The sequence below is a fragment of the Ostrea edulis genome, chromosome 1, assembly GCF_947568905.1.
Source record: "Ostrea edulis chromosome 1, xbOstEdul1.1, whole genome shotgun sequence".
NCBI classification, from domain to species: Eukaryota; Metazoa; Mollusca; class Bivalvia; order Ostreida; family Ostreidae; genus Ostrea; species Ostrea edulis.
Window position 1 is genome coordinate 81,417,003 of NC_079164.1, and position 20,357 is coordinate 81,437,359.

Consider the following 20,357-nt stretch of genomic DNA (forward strand, 5'->3'; position numbering starts at 1 on the left):
AACTCCAGGAGCTTGCGGGGGCTTCACTCCCTGCCTCATAAAGTGGCGTCCCCCGTAACCGCAATTCCTGGATCCGCCCCTGAGCAGAGCATGATTTTTACCAAATTTTACACTTGTAAATTTTATAGCGACATGGACTCCCTTTCGCGCACATGCTTTTTAACGCAAGTGAGGCAAAGCCGTAATAGCCACCCGTCACTTCAGAAGAAGAAGCAAAGAAGTAGAACTTCTCGGTTGTACAGAGTACGGCACGAAACTCCGGATTTTTATCTTCTGTTTGACACATTTTTAAAATACCGTTCACCCGAAATTTCCGGTATATAAGCACTCGGCTCTGTGTAAATACCAGCCGCAGTCACGGTAGTGTCTTATCTGTTTTACTGAGATGTAACGTTGTCAGCACAAATTGACATAATGAATAGTGTTAAACGATGTTGTATTATGAACAGAACTGTTCTCCAAACAATTTTAGTAAGACAATTTCAAACATCAACGAGACGGTTAGTGGAACTTACCAGTGTTCGCTATCCCAATGTGAAAAGGGGACAATATGGTATTGTGCAGAACAGTGATATTGCTACATTTGAAAGACTTCTTCCAGGAAGAGTGCTAACAGATTCATTAGAAGGATACAACACAGACTGGTTGAAAACTTGTAGAGGTAATGTACTCTCAAGCGTTTTGTATGAACCAATAGTAGGTTAATCTAAGATAATCCGAGATTCCTCTGACTCTTACCCCCGCTTTTATATTTGACATGTGCGGGGGAGAGTCGGAGCGGACTCCATATTGAAAAGTGGGAATTCAGCGACACCAGCTGGTGTCGCTGCTTTACCTACCTCTTACAACTTTATTTCGCGGATCTATCTTCCAAGACGTGAGAATTCAGTTATCGGAAGATAAATCTATAAATAGATCGTGATTAATACGATGCTATCGCCGTTTAAACGGCCCTAACACCGACAAATGGAGCATCACTTGAATTAGATCGCCGCCTCGCCATTTGATTTCTTTGAGCATGACGTCAGCACATATAAACACAAAATTCCATCGTTTAAACGGCGATAGCATCGTATTAATCATGATGTATTTGTAGAATAATCTTCCGATAACTGAATCCTCGCGTCTTGGAAGATGGGTCCGCGAAATAAAGTTGTAAGAGGTAGGTAAAGCAGCGACACCAGCTGGTGTCGCTGAATTCCCACTTTTCAATATGGAGTCCGCTCTGACTCTCCCCCGCACATGTCAAATATAAAAGCGGGGGTAAGAGTCAGAGGAATCTCGGATTAAATCTAAGAATGCTGTGGTGTACGTTTTGATAACTATTTCCATCAAAGTTCCTACATAACTCAGCGATGAAATTGCTAAAACAACAAGGTGGTTGTATAAGGGTTCCTTGTACACAAGGGCGCGTGAGGTGATCATATTACGAGGGGGTAATGAGGAGACCCCTGACCGCGCAGGTTTCAGTGTTCCTAGAAGTACGAAGATGGAAGGTACATTTTGAATTTTTTTTTCGCACAACAACCTACAACAATTTCTTTATATTCAGATTGCTTTTTTTAAAAAAAGAACAACACGCACACAAATAACTGATTTATATTCCATAATGTAACAATATCTTGAGTAATATTCATGCGATAATTTTGATTATATTTTTGAATTCACATGCAATGTTTTTATCGTTTTGCAACATTTCACAAGAGATCAGAACTCTGGAATTGTCACATACAGATAACCAGATTATATAGTATCAATTAATATTTTCACATGTAATTGGCAATATTCTTGAATGAAAATCAAGATTGGTATACATATGTGTACACTTTATACTCTTAACTTGGGAAATGGCTAACATATGCATCGATTATATTCATCAAATTGGCAGTTATTGTATTGTATTACTTAATATGTTTTACGGCGTGACCGTGTTTGAGGGCGAAGCAAACAAATTTTGGCATTTAAAGTAACTATATCCAAAACAGAACAAAAACAACCTGAAGTTAGCACGAGGACGGAGATGTATCAAAGCTCCTAATTTTGGATATTTGATCCGCCTATATATTGAACGCGGGAAATATAACGCAATTGATGTAAACAGTACATTGTGACGTCATATTCAGCGTCGTTATTTAGCAAATTTACAAACATAGCGTTTCAACCACAACAACAAACATGACGTTAATGGTGGAGTGATTATATATGATTAAGAAAATAAGATTTATATGCTTTTACGGATTTTATGTAACATCTCAGAACGACGTGAACTAGGGTAGACGAGATTCAAAATGGAGAAATACATGTCCACGCGATAGTATTCGAATCGACGCCATTAGTACTAAACTTTTCAAGTTCCATAGGTATGGTTTAATTTTTCATTATTTTCCTATATTTTCCTTTTAAATATGTATATACGTGTTACCTATAGGGAGAGCTCCGCTCTCACGGCCCTTTGGGCCGTGAGAGGGCTTCGCCCTCTATTACCATGAGCTGTACAGGTGATATGTTAGAATAATAAACATAATTAGTATTGAATAGTTTGGAAGTATTGTATTGTTTATTACCATAAACCATACAGCTCAGGTATAATTTTTTTTACAAAGAATTAATAAACATACGATATACATAACGCATAGGAAATGCAGTTTAGGATACACATTATTTTTATATTCATAAAACAAGTGATGAATTCACTAAGTGCCAAGTTAACCAAGTGCGGAATTCACTAAGTGCCGAATTCACCAAGTGCCGAGTTCACCAGGGGCCGAGTTTTCCAGGGGCCGAGTTGACTAGAATTCGTAGAATCTATCCGTCACGGAAATTTTTCTGTGCATTGTCACAAAAATCTGTCCATGATTTGTATGCAATATTGCCTTCATCACATTATAAACATGCAAAATTTACAGAAGGTAGACTATATTTCTTTCATAACACAGTAAACACAAGTATTTTATCGTTATTTTATATAAAATCTTCAATTTACAGAATTTTCACAAACTTTGGTATCTGTGATACTGTGACTGAAATTTTTTTTCTCAATCCTTAATTTGTGATGTATGGAAATAAATAAATGATACAAATCATGGATTCATTTTGCACGGATGATAAAAATTTCTGTGAATTTAAAAAGTGTATTTATGTGTAAAGAATTACAAGAAATTCCAAAACATCATATATCATTTACAAACTCTTACAATCCATACATTTAATTGTTTTTGACTTCCTAATTTGTTTACTACTAAGTGTTGAATTTTGACATCATGGATGTTCAACCACTGGCGACACTTTGTACAATTAAACATGAATCCATATTCAGGCATTCAACAAATACAAAACACTTGCACGGACATCAACCCACATATTTTTTTAGCGACGGACAGATCATGTTTTTTTTAGTCACAGATTCGTGAATACCAAAGTTACAAAAATTCTGTAAATTGCCTTTATTGAAGAATTTATATGAAATAACAATTGAAATAAAATATTATAATACTTGTATTATGAAAGAAATATAAATTTCGCATGTTTATATGGTGAGGGCAACAAGGAATCACGGAAATTGCATTCAAATCACGGAAAAATTCGGGCACATCTTTTTACCACAAGGATACCACAAGGATACCACAGGGTACCTCAAGGGACACCAGTGTCACCTTAAGATACCCCATGGAACCCTAATGACACCCAAGGCACCCCTTACAACCTTATTGACACCCCAAGTAACTCCATTAACACCACATGGTACCACAAGGAACCCTATTAACACCCCAAATGACATCCTAATGTGACCTAATGACACACCAAAGTATCCTATTGATACTGCAGTGTATGTAAAGTATCTTCATGCAGTGTATATGAGAGTCACTGGACCATATTGTTCATTTAACAGTGAAATGGGGGATCCTGTAGGTGAAAAACTTCTGGATTCAGGACCACATGTATTATAAATTAAGTTCAAAAGATTAGTGGAGGTTTCAAATGATCTAAGCATCCACAGATTCCTTTAATTTAACCAATTTAGAAGTGTTGCATGATTAATTCATTCCTAACACCACATTGCTATGATCATAATTTTAACCCGAATTTCCTCCATTTCCCATATCTTGTCAATACATATAGAAGCCAATACATAGATCCAAATTATAGCATATTAGATTAGAATTATTTCTATCATTCAATGAACTATAAAAAATTTACTATTATGAGTTATTTCCTACATTCAGACTTACATTTTAACCGAAGAAAAAAACTTTAAATTAAACTGTTTGCTTAAGGGCTAGTGCCCCTCCCCCCATATACCCTTTTTAAATTGTAAAGGTACTTATTGCCCAGATTCAGTGAAGGTGTGCCAATGACCATTTAAAAATGTCATTTCATACCTAATAATAAAGAGATATTTTCTATTTGTCAACTTTTGATGAAAGATATTAATTTTTAATCCCTAACATAATAATTTGGTCCGATATTTGGATACAATATAGCAAATGTAGCACTGTAACCTAATTTGCAAAACAAATGATGACAGCATTCTGAAATCATTATGTTAAATAAATTAATAGCAAATCTATCATGAATAATTTGAACTTTTTGTAACAGTACTAGTGGGATAGTAAGAGGTACAATAGTTTATTTAAATAGCACTTATCTGGAAACTGCTTTTTAAATTGATAAAGTTTTTTTCATATTTTACATCTGGGATATGAATTAATGTAATAAATAATTGGCTAAGATTATATTTATCGAACAAAGATGTGACTTTCTATGCAAACTATCAGTTTGTAACACAATTTTTCTGAGAGTTCCTTGATACTTTTATGTTAGACAAACTTAACCTTCAATTTCAGGAAATGATGAAAATGTAATGTATCTACGATATCAATTAAATCCAAATCAAACACAGAGGGGAGCACCACTATGTTTTTTGTTTTGTTTAGGGGGGGGGGGGGAGGGGGACTGGCTTAATATAGCCCCTATTCCCCACTAGCAGGAAGGCTACCTCGAATACTTCCTAAGGTAAGGGAAATAGTCTGGTTGAGGGGAACTGGAAATTTTCTAACTCCCTCAATGATATACTTTTTAACTGTTTCATTATACCCATTCAAATTTTTGCATTTCATTAACATATATTTATATTCATAACTGAATATAGAGATAATTCATTCTGTTGAAAATCAAGAAGTAGGGAGGTTTCAAAGAATTGGTGCATTTTCACCAAATACGAACAATAAAGCCCTGGCTTATTTCAGACCCAGGCACCATGAATTTTTAATTTTAAGATGAAACACCTTTGCTTTTTACACTTGACTGTGCATTTAGTTCGTTTGTCAAAAACCGACTAGAGAGAAGAAGATTCTAAAAGATTGAATTAATGCATTTTAAATATAGAATTAATAGAGCCCCACCCTTCTTTGGAACTCCTGACCCAGGCGCCACGAACTTCACAATTTAGAAAGAGGCTCCTTTGCTCATCATAATATAACACTAAGTTTGTCGGCTAAATAACAAGGAGCAGAGAATACTTTTAAAGAATTAATGCATTTTCAATATATTAATGGAGCCCCACCCTAACTTCAGAACCCCTGACCCAAGGGGTTTGGACCATGAATATCACAATTTTGGAAGAAGCACCCTTGCTCATCATAATCATGCACTTTGTTCATCTGCTAAATTTAATGAAGGAGAGCAGGTTTTTAAAGAATTTATGCACTTTCACTATATGGTCAATAGAGTCCCAGTCCCTAACTCCAGAAACCCTGATCCTTAGGCCATAAATTTCATAACTTCGATGGAAAGCCCTATGCTCTTTACAATCAAGCCAACATCTTTACTGTTTGATTTCCAGGAGTATGGGAAAAGATTTTCAAAGTTTACTTCAATTTCTTTTGAAGTCCCACCCCTCAGGCCCCAGGAGACAGAGATCCTGAAATTCACAATTTTTGTGTCACTTCACCAATAGATGATAATATGGGTAATTCAAAACCAAAATTGTTTGAAACTGATTAAGCAGTTCTGGAGAAAAAGTTGAGAAAGTTAAAAAAATTATGACACAAACTTAAGACACAATGCTGGACAAAACAGATAGAAATAGGTCACCTGAGTGACTCAGATGACCTAAAAATGCATATAAGCCATATCTAGATTCATTAAGATTGAATGGGATGTCAATGATGTATCCTTGTGGTATCCTTGTGGTTCCTTGTGGTATCCTTGTGGTTCCTTGTGATAAAAAGACGCACCCGAAAAATTCTTTAAAGTCACGGACAGATTTTTTTAGTCACGGATTCACGGATACCAAAGTTATGGAAATTCTGTAAATTTGTTTTTATTGAAAAATTTAGGTTTACGTATGTATTATATATGAAATAAATTATAATGATTAAAATGAAATATCGTACTTGTATTGAAAGAAATATAGTCTTCCATCTGTATTTCATATGTTTATGATATGATGAAACAATTGCATTGACGTCACAAAGTACGGAAAATTTCTGTGACTGATAGATTGTACCTCAATACCTACATGCACAAAAAAATTCAAAGTATGTTTGATGTCACAAATCAATAGTATATTCTATATTAAAGAAAATGCACAGAAATTTTTATCATCCGTACAAAATGAATCCGTGATTTGTACTATTTTATTCTATTTCCATGCGTCCATGACTGTCCATGTTTTGTCAACCTCCCTTCTATCGCACATAGAACTACCATTTTAATATAGATTTGTTCCTGAGAAAAGCCCTCAAATGTTGATATAAGTTATATGAAAATTCGTTATTGATAAAGGTGTTACTTGTTTGTTTGAATTTTCCCTTGTGTTGACTTTCGTTGTAATTTTTCGGATAATAGCTAGGTCATGCCAAAGTCACATGATTCACCACCGTGAAACTGGTTCATATAAATCCGACCTGGATAAACCAAACAATGATTTCACTTTACCATATGGTGTTTTTATCATGGTATACCATGTCATGGTCTATCGTGGAACCTTTGATATCTGATGTTAAGATTTGTGAATCTTTATAAAAATTTGATATAAAAAGAGAATCTGCATAAATTCAGTAATGTTTTGTATATATACTTAGTCTTAATTTATATATTCATGTCTCTATCCTTAAGTCTGAACGTACCCCTGCTTTTCTATTTTGAAATATCCAAGAGACCTTCCCCTCATATTTCAATATATATTAAAACTTATAAATTACTTTAGTGTGCCCAGGAAACAAACAAAAAAATTATTGGTCACTCTATCCAACAAACCAAACTTGATAGGCCATTTCGGCCTTTCAGTTGACTTTTAGTTGGCCATTTTTATTTTCATCAGCCATTTGCCAATGGCCAACACCAATCTGAATCGCTGCTCTGTCAATATTAATATTGGAATAATAACAAATTGAATAGAAATTTATAAAGACATAGTAAAATAATTCTCATACATTTTTTCTTGGACAGGTGCTAGTCAGGTTGTATTGAGACCGAAGTCCACTGAGGAAGTATCGGGCATATTGAAATACTGCAATGAGAAGAAGCTAGCCGTGGTTCCTCAGGGAGGTAACACAGGCCTTGTAGGAGGCAGTGTGCCAGTGTTTGATGAAATTGTGATATCGACACAACTGATGAATAAGATCATCAGCCTTGATGAAATATCAGGTTTGTAGACATAATTTTTTGCAGCACTCTAAGTGGCAGATGTATTTAGAACTAACATTATTATCTCCGTATCCATATTGTTACAGATTGGTGATAATGTAATATTTCTTGCAACACCTTTCCATTTGGTTACATCTAGGGAATGATGTAATGACATCACTCTCCACTTATAGTTACAGTTGATAGATAAATGGTAATGTAACTTACAATATGATGATATTATAGTATCTATTCCATTTAGTTACACCTGGGGAATAATGTTACAGTTGATAAGTAAATGGTAATGTAACTTTCAATATGGTTACAGTTGGGGATGATATAATAGTATCTATTCCATTTAGTTACAGATGGAAACAAGCATTCTGTAAGTATTGCACAGCAATACATGTCCCTACCAGCCCCATGTCAAGTTGTTGGTTGTTATACTTCGTCATCATTATGTTTATTAGGAGGGGGGGGGGGGGCATCCAAAAGTAATTATAAGTGAAAGTCACCACCAGAATTAACCATAATGATATCCAGTTGGGTTTTTTATGCCCTTGAGATTGAAAATGGGGGGAGGGAGGCATATTGTTTTTGTCCTGTCTGTCATTCTGTAATTCTGTCTGAAACTTTAACCTTGCTAATAACTTTTGAACAGTAAATGTTTGACCTAGCTACTTTTAAAAGAATTTATTCTTGCTAATAACTTTTGAACAGTAAGTGGTAGAGCGTTGATATTTCACATGAGTATTCCTTGTGACAAGACCTTTCTGTGGGTGCTAAACCTTTTGACCTTGACATTTGACCTACTTTTAAAAAGATTGACATTGGTCATAACTTCTAAATGGTAAATATGAGAGCTTTCATATTGCGCATGAATTTTTCTTGAGACAAGATCTTTCTACTGGTACCAAGATATTTGTCCTTGTGACCTTGGCCATCTTTGGAATTGGCCATTATCGGGGGCATTTGTGTTTCACAAACTCATCTTGTTTATTATTATTAAACATGCACAATTTTACATTTCTAAATGCAATACATTTTTCACTATTTGGTTTTGGGTTTTTTTCCCTATAAAGTGTTGGTTATGGCACAATTTAGTTTATTCTGGTTTTAAATGTCTATCGTTGTAAGTTTTTAGCTCACCTGAGCCGAAGGCTCAAGTGAGCTTTCCTGATCAAAATTTGTCTGTTGTCGGACCAGGACTCGAAATTGACATGCTTGTCAGTCTGTGACTGGATAAAAGTCTGGTGGACCGACTGACATTTGTTTTAGTTAGTCCGATGGGACTGGTCTATTTTGTAAAACGTCATTCTGGAAAATATACTTATGAATCTTAAATGCACATTTGACATTCCTCTGTAGACATCAGGCAAACCCCATTTATAGTAAATATAAATCTCACGTAAGTATTACAATATTGCCTGAGGCATATTGAGTAAAATTACATATTTCATTTTAATTACATTAAAGAAATATGTTGAATTATTTCTGGAAAACTCTGGTGGACAGGTAAATTTTTCTACAGACTGGTTGAAATTATATCCCATCAATCCAACTGGACTGGTGACATTAAAAGCTAGTTTCAAGCCCTGTCGTCAGCGTAAACTTTTCACATTTTCATTTTCTTCTCCAGAACCACTGGACCAATTTCAACCAAACTTGGCACTAAGCATCCTTGGGTGAAGGGGATTCAAGTGTGTTCAAATGAAGGGCCATGTCCCTTCAAAGGGGAAATAATCACAACAATGCAAAAAAAGAGTGGGGTCATTTAAAATCTTCTTCTCAAGAACCACTGGGCCAGAAAAGCTGAAATTTACATGAAAGCCTCCTGACATAGTGGAGATTCAAGTTTGTTCAAAGCATGACTCCTTAGGGGGTCATTGGGGCCACCATAGGGTATCAAAGTTATACATGCGAATATATAAAGGAAATCTTTTAAAAATCTTCTTCTCAAGAACCACTGGGCCACAAGAGTGGATATTTAGATGAAAGCCTCCTGACATAGTGTAGATTCAAATTTGTTCAGATCATGGCCCCCGGGGGTAGGGTGGTGCCACAATAGGGAATCATAGTTTTACATGCTGATATATATATATAAAAGCACGAAAACCCAACAACATCCTACTTTCTTAAAGTGTCGGATCTAAGAAGATACAAGGCCAGTAAAGAAATTTATAAAAGCACTGAAAAGGTCACGACACTTGTTTTAAATAACCAAGAGTGCCGTGGCCTTTTCAGTGTTTTATATATATATATATATATATATATATATATATATATATATATATATATAAGAAATGAACATCACTTTTGAGCTGTTCATGGTCAGTATGAACGGATTTGGATTTGAGGCAAATTCTGTGAATCGCGCTAGCGATTCACAGAGAATTTGCCTCAAATCCAAATCCGTTCAATATATATTGACCATGAACAACTCAAAAGTGATGTTCATTTCTTATATTTATATTCATTTAGTAAAACACTCTTTGTTTACACTGCTTCTATTTTGTTGCATAAAACGAACTCCTAGCCTCTGTCACAGTTGTTATTGTGACGTATGTCAACACATAGACATGACGTCACATTTTGTCTCGCCCTGCCTTTTATCAACATTGCAAGGTGCACTGTATTTTGGAGGTAGGAGACTGCAAGATTAGGATGATAATCCATGTAAGTTTACAATCTTAATCCAAAGGTGTGACTTGCGAGATCTTTGTAACAGTTTTTTTTCAAATCATTACGCTCTCAGCCGCATGCTTTAAGCTAGTTCATAATCCGTTCATAGTCAATGTGAACGGATTGTGTCGCGCGCTGAAATTGGTTGGTTCATAGAGGAAAATGTGATTTGTAATATGAATATATATATATATATATATATATATATATAGGAAAATCTTCTTTTCCAGAACCACTGGGCCAATTTCAATCAAACTTGGAACAAATCATCCTTGGATGAAGTGGATTCAAGTTTGTTGAAATGAAGGGCCATGCTCCCTTCAAAGAGAGAGATAATCACTAAAATGCAAAATTGGGGTGGGGCCATTTAAAAATCTTCTTCTCAAGAACTACTGGGCCAGAAAAGCTGAAATCTACATGTACATGAAAGCTTCCTGACATAGTGGAAATTCAAGTTTGTCAAAATCATGACCTCTGGGGGTAGGGTGGGGCCACAATAGGGGATCAAATTTTACATGCGAATATATATGGAAAATCTTTAGAAATCATATCAAAAATCACCAGGCCATATGAGTAGAGAATTAGGTGAAAGCCTCCTAATTTATAGTAGATTCAAATTTGTTCAGATCATGCCTCCCCCACCTCCCACCCCCAAGGTAGGATGGGGCCACATAAGAGGGTAAAAGTGTTACATGTTGATATATAGGAACATCTTCTCCAGAACCACTTGTCCAATTTCAATCTAACAAATTATCCTTAGGTGAGGGGGATTCAAGTTTGTTCAAATGAAGGGCCATTCCCCTTCAAAGGGAAAATAATCACAAAAATGCAAAAAGAGGGTGGGGTCATTTAAAAATCTTCTTCTCAAGAACCACTGGGCCAGAAGAAATGAAATTTACATGAAAGCTTCCTGACAAAGTTGAAATTCATGTTTGTAAAAATCATGACCCTTGGGGTTAGGAAGGGGCCACAATAGGGGATCAAATTTTACATGCGAATATATAGGGAAAATAATTAAAAATCTTCTGAAGAATCACTGGACCAACTGGGCCAGAAAAGTTTATATTTACATAAAAGCTTCCTGAATGACAGTGCATACATGCTGTATTTAAGTTTGTTAAAATCATGAGCCCCGGGGGTAGGATGGAGCCACAATAGGGGATCAAAGTTTTACATACTAATATGTTCTTTGAAAAAGACTACAATAATTATGGGCCATTAAAATGATAAACTAATCAATATCACATATAAAGTATCCACAACAATCGACATTGAAAACGTATTCGGAGTTGAAATGTAAAATTTATACTAAACCCTAATATTGACAGACAGCATATTAAAAATTACACATGTAATGTTACATTTTGTGTACACTATGCGAAAATTTTAGTTGGGGATTTGACATAGTTTAAGAGAGTGCACTATGTTAGAACCCTGACTACACTTAGACATAGTGCATACAAAATGTAACATTACTTATATAAATAATATATAAATTTGGTAACATTAGAATCATCCATTATTTTGTAACAGAAGTAGAATTTTATTGCTAATTATCATTTTAAACTATTGATCTTCACAGGGACATTGGTGTGTCAGGCTGGATGTGTGTTAGCTAGTATAGAAGACTACTTATCGAACTACAAACTTACCATTCCTATTGATCTTGGTGCCAAAGGAAGCTGTCATATTGGAGGCAATGTAGCCACTAATGCTGGGGGTGTCCGGTTGCTGAGATACGGATCTCTTCACGGGAATGTTCTTGGACTGGAAGCTGTGAGTTCGTAACATAAATTATAAACACATTTCATTACTTCAAAAGTAACATGTTTTACACTAATTTTGGCTACAGATAACTCCATTTACTTGATCCAGATATAGGACTCATGATGGGTGTGACCGGTCAACAGGGTATGCTCACTCCTCCTAGGCACCTGATCCCACCTCTGGTGTGTCCAGGGGACCGTGTTTGCCCAACTATCTATTTTGTATTGCTTATAGGAGTTATGAGATTGATCACTGTTCGTTATCTTCACCTTTCATTACTTCAAAAATAACATAATAACTAGGTAGATCAAGATAATCAAGCTTTGTCAGGTTTAAGTTCTGTGTAAACTAGATAATTTCTTGGTGAATGTCACACAAACCATTCTTTATACACAGTCTATATTTTAGGTTTTGGCTGACGGTGAGGTGATGGATTGTCTATCTACTCTCAGAAAGGACAACACAGGATATGACCTCAAGCAACTATTTATAGGATCAGAGGGAACCCTGGGAATCATCACTGCAGTCTCCTTGAACTGTCCTCAGAAACCTCAAACTGTCTCAGTAGCATTTTTAGGTACAGAACTTGTTTAACATAAACCTTTTCCCTGGTCTATCAGACTGTCACAAAAACTTTGACCTGGCCCATAGCTTTGGAAATACCTTTACTTCACACTTTATAGAGCATATATATATTCCCTGTGGCCACACCGATATACATGTATGTATTATGCCAAAGGGAACTAATACCCAACATGTTCTACACAAAACAGCCGTGAAGGGGGAAGCAATTGTTCAGTTTGCCTGTACTTAATTCAAACCATTGTGCATATACCCTGTTTTTCATGGTCAAGGTTTGAATGAATTTGAAACTATACTAAATGAGGATGCTTTCATATTTATTTGAGAAATTGTATTCTTGCCATTCTTCAAGCTTATTAAAGATGTATCTTAATACATTTCTTATGTTAGAATTCAAACCCATGTTGTGGCCCAGTAGTCATGATGTGAAAAGTTTTGAAATTATACTATGTGAGGATGCTTACATATTTACTGTTGATGTTAATTTGTTTGTCTTGTATGCTATTTTTGTGGAAATTAAGTTTTTGCTTGTGTAGCTTGGATATGATTTAACATTTTTTCAACTAAACATAAGTTAACCCATAACAATAGACACTTTGTGATATATTATACATGACAATAGACACTTTGTGATATATTATACATGACAATAGACACTTTGTGATATATTTTACATAACAATAGACACTTTGTGATATATGTAGTGGAAGTTCTCTTTCTCCAAATGCACTAAAAAGAACAAGCACTCTGTGAGTATTACATAGGAATACATGCCCCCTACCGATCTCGATACATGTCCCCTACCGATCTCGATACATGTCCCCTACCGATCCCAATACATGTCCCCTACCGATCCCAAGTCGAATGTGTAATATTCTGTGTATAGTCCTAATTTAATTTGTTTGCATATCAATGAATCATATACAAATTTGCATTTTCAATTCAATAAGCATTTTCAATATTCACAACTTCTGTCCACATTTCTGTCATCACATGATGTCTACCGTATATACTCGCCTATAAGTCAGTTCGCGTTTAAGTCGGTTGTATAGTTTTTAGATTATTTTGGAGGGAATTGCCAATGACCCATTCATAAGTCGGTTTAACTTTTTTCAAGAATCGGTTGACAATTTCAAATCAATGCTAGACTAATGTTTTTATCTGTGTTTCAAATAATATTTTGAGAAATGCGCCAATATTTGATATTTTCCCCCCAACAAATCAATTTCTTATTAATACTCTTATGTACTTATTCGTGTTCCAATAACGTTTTGGGATATGACATCGATATTTCACGTTTTATTCTCTGCAAATTAAAAACAGTTACTATTTTGTTTATTTCATCCATGTTTTTGTTGTTTAAAAAATACTAGGCTATACATTACTTCATCCAGAAAAATACTAATCTTCTTTGGACACTTCTATAAGTCTGACATGAGTTTTGGACCAAAATTTAACTCCCAAAAATCTGGCTTATAGGCGAATATATACGGTAAATGTCTCACATGTTTGAATATAAAGTAAAAGAAAAAAAATCATAATCTGCCATATTTGGAGGACAGCATTTATTTCAACCACTCAAACAATATTTTAAAAAAATCTACTCAGCAAACTGTACGCGTATCAATATGACACACGTGATCATTTTCTATATTATCGCCCGTTGTCAAGGAATGTTTCCCGTGGCTAGATACTATCACCCTGGAGTGTTTGTTTACTTTCACTGGGAAACACAGTTTTTTCAACCATTTTTTGACCAATTCATGAATTGGATTCAAGCATTTTACATCAAAGTATGAGAAATGTGGTTGGCACATATGATATTGATATTGTTCATCATATTACCTATGGTACAGTAATGTTTCCGATTACTAATTAAATAATTATCACCTCGGAGGGTGTGGTTTTTACTTTCAGAGATTGTTTTTTCAAATATTTCTCAGTCAATTAGATTATTAAAAGTATTTGGCATGAAAGACAAGTATAACATCAAATGTTTACTATTTTCATTATATGATAATCCTCATTTAAATTTGTAATTTTATATAAAATTACTGGTATACACTGTAGATGGCTCTGATGTAGTAAGTGAATCAGAATATCACATTCCTATCAGCACTATCTAGTGACCCCCTAGACCAGTTGATAAGGCATTGGGTTTGACACAGTGGAGAGTCCCTAGTTAGCTGTTGCACAGATCACAACAGAATTTTTGATAAGAAGCCCTCAACAATATGCACCATAATCTTTATGAATTTTCAAACCCTTTCCAAGTAAACATTTTTTGAATGCTAAAATAATGAAATAGAGATTGTAGATACATACATATCTATTAACCCTGTAGGATGCCAATCATTTCAGACAGTGCTGAATGTATTCATTGAAATAGAGATTGTAGATATCTATTAACTCTGTAGGATGCCAGTCATTTCAGACGGTGCTGGATGTATTCTAAAATAATGAATTAGAGATTGTAGATATCTAATAACTTTGTAGGATGCCAATCATTTCAGACAGTGCTGAATGTATTCATTGAAATAGAGATTGTAGATATCTATTAACCCTGTAGGTTGCCAATCATTTCAGACAGTGCTAGATGTATTCTAAAATAATGAAAGAGATTGTAGATATCAATTAACTCTGTAGGATGCCAGTCATTTCAGACGGTGCTAGATGTATTCAATGAAATAGAGATTGTAGATATCTATTAACTCTGTAGGATGCCAGTCATTTCAGATGGTGCTAGATGTATTCTAAAATAATGAAATAGAGATTGTAGATATCTAATAACTTTGTAGAATGCCAATCATTTGAGATGGTGCTGGATGTATTCTAAAATAATGAAATAGAGATTGTAGATATCTATTAACTTTGTAGGATGCCAGTCATTTCAGACGGTGCTGGATGTATTCAAAGAGAGCCGACACAGACTAGGAGAAGTTTTGTCAGCATTTGAATTCATGGATTCCCAATCAATGACGCTGGTCAAGGAGAACTTGAAGCTGGCAAGTCCTATTGAAGATTTTCCTTACTATGTGTTGATTGAAACGTCGGGATCTAATGGAAGTCATGATGAAGAAAAACTCAATGATTTCTTGGAGCATGTCATGGGTTCTGGGCTTGTGGAAGATGGAACAGTGGCAACAGAGCTAACAAAAATTCAGGTAAGGCTTTAAGTTATTAATAAAGAGGCTCTTTTTCACTTACATAGTTATTAGGACAACTATGTTTTAGACTTTTCTAGATGCATAAAAGTCAGGATAATGTATTTAAAAATAGAACTCTTTATGCAGCCATAAGAAGAAGTAAATGTAGAAGAAATTTGTTAATGGGATTCAATTTTTGTGGCACACTGAATGGGACATGCCCATGAATTCAAATCTCCCATGAACAGATCCCATCAACATGCTATTTTTATGCTCCTTGCAATTTTTTTTTGGGGGGGGAGCATATAGTTGCTCTTGTGTGTGTCTGTCCAAGCTCTCCTAAACCTTTCATTCTAAATTGATCATAATTGATCACAAATATTCCTTTGGCAAAGGACTTTTGGATCAAGGTCATTTTGGAATGGGAAAGTTCGCTCAATTCATACACCTTATACATGTATAAGGAAGAAATTTCTTATTTCAAGTTTTTGAACAGGTGTTGATCATATATCACACACGCAAGTAACAGGCAAATGGCTTTCAGACCATGGTCATTTTGGAAAGGTCAAGGTCACTCAGAACATATACCTTATGCAAGGCAAAAGTTCCTTCTTTCAACAGTTTTTAAACAGGTATTGATTATACATATGTATATCACACAATAAGTAACAAGCAAATGGCTTTCATACAAAGGTCATTCATGGTCATTTAGTAAATGACAAGGTCACTCAGAACATATACCTTATATATGATAAAACCACCTTCATTTCAACAATATTTCAACAGTTAATGATCTTTTGGACCAAGGTCTCTAAAGATCATTTTGAAAAGGTCAAAGTCACTCAAAACATATACCTTAAATGAGGAAAAATTCCTTATTTCAACAGTAATATGCAAATGGCTTTCAGACAAAGGTCACTCAAGGTAATTTTTTAAATTTCAACATCATTCGACATATACATTTACCTTATATATGAAAAAAAATCTTCATTTCAACAGCTATTTATCATTGTGAACGTCATTCGTCATATGAAGTAGTTCATTGGCTATATGCAGTTTAGGGAGCATCCATCAGATTTACCTGGTATCATTGTTTTCTCAATCCCTCAATGTCATTCAACAGTATCATAGCAAATGTAAATTCACCCATTCCCACTTTTCAGAGCTACATTTTGTATTTTCAATATTCTTATTTTTAAAGCATATTTGGTCTATGCGAGAGAGACTTGCGGAGGGGCTCCTACATGATGGCTACTGTTACAAGTATGATGTCTCCCTGCCCCTCTCCTCTTTCTATGGTTTGGTGGAAGCTATGAGGGAGAGGCTGGGTGCCATGGTAACCAGAGTTGTAGGTTATGGACATGTTGGCGATGGTGAGGGAAAATTAATTACAAACTAGAGATTGTTTTTATCAAAACCAAATGTCTCCACAAATTGGTAGTGCTCCAAATGAAACCTCCTCCCCTTAATTTACTGCATGGTATGGAGGAGAAAGCATGAGCGGGAACATAGACATTATGAACTCTGATAAGCCATATAGGAGAATTAGTGTTCACAAACTATTTACACCCTCCACCCCTCAGATCCACTATAATCTAAGGAAAGCAATTGGATCCTCCTGTCCCTACAATATGCACATCTGCAAATGGCATTGAAGTAAAACTGTATTGTATAAAGTTTCAAGTCCTTCGGATAAGCCATATAGGAGGATCACAAGCATTCACATGCTATTCTAACATCCTCCATCCCTCTTAGATCCACTATAACTTTTGGGAAAATAATTAGATCCTCCTGTCCTTATATTATGCACATCTGCAAATGGCATTGAAGTATTGTAAAAAGTTTCAAGTCTATCGGATAAGCCATATAGGAGAAGCATTCACAAGCTATTTAAACATCCTCCTACCCTGTTAGATCCACTATAACTTTCGGTAAATAATTGGATCCTCCCATCCCGACAATATGCACATCTACAAATGGCAATGAAGCACTGTACAAAGTTTCAAGTCTATCGGATAAGCCATATAGGAGGATAAGCGTTCAAAAGATTTTGTGACAGACAGACAAATGAACGGACAAAAAATACAAAAACAATGTCTCTCTGTGGAAGAGGGGAGACATAATTCCACTGAAAATTCTGAACCCAGATATAGATATTTAGTAATGTCATAGATTTGTCACATAAAAGTTTTAAAAATATATACCGTATATACTCACCTACAAGTCGGATTTTTGGGAGTTAAAAATTGGTCCAAAACTCTATATCTGACTTATAGGTGCCACCGTCTGAAGAAGATTAGCATTTTTCTGGACAGTGTAATGTATAGTATTTTTTAACAACTTCGTACTCCAACGATTATCATGATTAACATTGACTGGACATATTATAGTATTCATGTATTCTAAGATTATATGCATAAAGTATAAATATTTACATATTTTAATGATTTTATTCATTTTAAGTGTAAATTATTGAAATTGAATTGTTGAAAAAATGAATAAATATCAGCACATTGCACAAAATATTATTTGAAACTAAGGTGAAAATGTTTGAAATTGTCAATCGATTCTTGGAAAAAAGTTATACCGACTTATAAGTGGGTCAATGACAAATCCCTCCAAAATAGCCTACAGAATATACAACCGACTTATAGGCGAGTATATATGGTATATAACAGGTATTTCAGATCTCAACAATTTTTTCCTTTCAATTTTTACATTTTCCATTTTCTGTTATGCCAAATTATTCATTTTCTGAGATTTGCACTCCAATGGCCTTGTACTATTAAAATACTAGCAATAATAAAATCAAATATTGATGTAGTTAACTACTTGTCCTGTTGTATTGTAGTACAATCAGCTTAGGTAGAGCAGTGGTGAGAGCAGCTGACAAGTAATACAGGCGTCCCTGCTTCAATACCCACACCACCTATAGGTTTTCTCCGTTTTTGTTTCAGGAAATCTACATCTGAATCTGACGTCACCTGAGTACAGTACTGAAGTAATGGATAAGATAGAGCCATTCTTGTATGACTGGGTGGCCGAGAGAAAAGGCAGCATCAGTGCAGAGCACGGTCTGGGATTCAAGAAAAGAGAGTTTATATATCACAGTAAATCTAAGTCAGCGGTGGTCTTGATGAAACAAATCAAAAAGACTTTTGACCCCAACATGATTCTTAACCCTTACAAAGTACTTCCTGACTTTTAATAACAAGACATTGAATTATGTCCAGTATTGATTGCTATGGCTGTGATTAGTTTCCACAATTTGTATTTATTAATCATATTATGATTGTAAATGAAACCTTTCTAATTATACATGCTGTGAGAGATGAATTGGATTAGACAAGATGTCAGATTGTACAGTGTAGAGAATATTAAAAATAAGAGAGAATTATGGAATTGGGATTCACAGTAAAACAGAATACACAGGTATCAAGTTAGTCAGATTTAACTGTAGGGAGATATGGTCAATAATTTATAACAGATGTACTTTATTTACAAGATCTCCTCAGAGAGTGTTTAAATCAATTCTACTCCTGTATGATGAAAACAAATCAGTTGTGTCATTAGTGATGTTTCAGTAATCAGTCGTGTCATTACAGTGATGTTTAGGTAATCTTGACTACTGTCATTTCGCATTAACACACAACACTTCCAGCATCCAGTATAGATCTTCATCCAGTGTGGTGGCAATACATTAGTTCTATCTAGTCATAATGCAAATCAATGGTTAAAACTGTTTATTGATTCAAAAATAAAATTTAAAAAACATCATTACCTTGTCTTTTCATAATTAATATCCTTAATATCTTCCGGTAACAGATAAGAGAAAAATAAAGCACAACGTGGGATATTGTGAGTAATATTTACATATATGTGTACCAATGTTTTGTAGAGAAACAACATATGCTTTTCAGTGTATTCAAATTTCTATGAAAGCATTGACCTTTCAACTTAACATACAAGGGCTGTTCGATATGTAATGTGTATTGTACCACAGCACGATAACACTATGCATGATTTCGTGGATGGTGATACTCTTGAATAGCTCTATTCAATACCTTTCCAATGGTATAAACACGAGCCTTCAGCTCCACATAGTTCAAACCTTATAGTCATTTCAATAGAGCCAGTCGTTGACCACTGTTGTAAAAATGGTTGGGATATGGGTTTAGAATATTGAAATTATGTATTTCAAACCGCAGAGAATACTTTGAAGGGATGTAATGTTCATTTCACTATTTGAGTCAAATGCTTTTGAGATATCGTACAATACACATTACATATCGAACAGCCCTTGTATAAACCAATTCATCTTTAAAAAATAGCTAAAACGCATCAAAGATGCATAATATGGCCGAGTTGCAGTTTGGAAAATTATGCACGCTTGCATTCAAGAAGTAAAAACATGCCCGTATTTAATATACATGTAGTTTATAAGTATGAAGCTTTGAATGGCCGCAATAGGTATTTAGTGTGATAATGACCTTTGGCCTTTGGATTTCAAAAGCAACATGAATCTTGAATGTCATCAGGATTTGAAGTCTG

General features: G+C 34.9%; 1 protein-coding gene across 1 annotated transcript; it reads left to right on the top strand.

Moving 5' to 3' along the window:
- Positions 1 to 319: 319 nt before the first annotated feature.
- Positions 320 to 19,583, top strand: LOC125678930 (D-2-hydroxyglutarate dehydrogenase, mitochondrial-like). Its single transcript, XM_048917755.2, has 7 exons — positions 320 to 661; positions 7,453 to 7,650; positions 11,894 to 12,087; positions 12,487 to 12,655; positions 15,538 to 15,824; positions 17,008 to 17,179; positions 18,764 to 19,583. Exons 1-7 carry the CDS (start codon positions 415 to 417, stop codon positions 19,012 to 19,014), a joined length of 1,518 nt encoding a protein of 505 aa, XP_048773712.1. The 5' UTR covers positions 320 to 414; the 3' UTR covers positions 19,015 to 19,583.
- Positions 19,584 to 20,357: the final 774 nt, after the last annotated feature.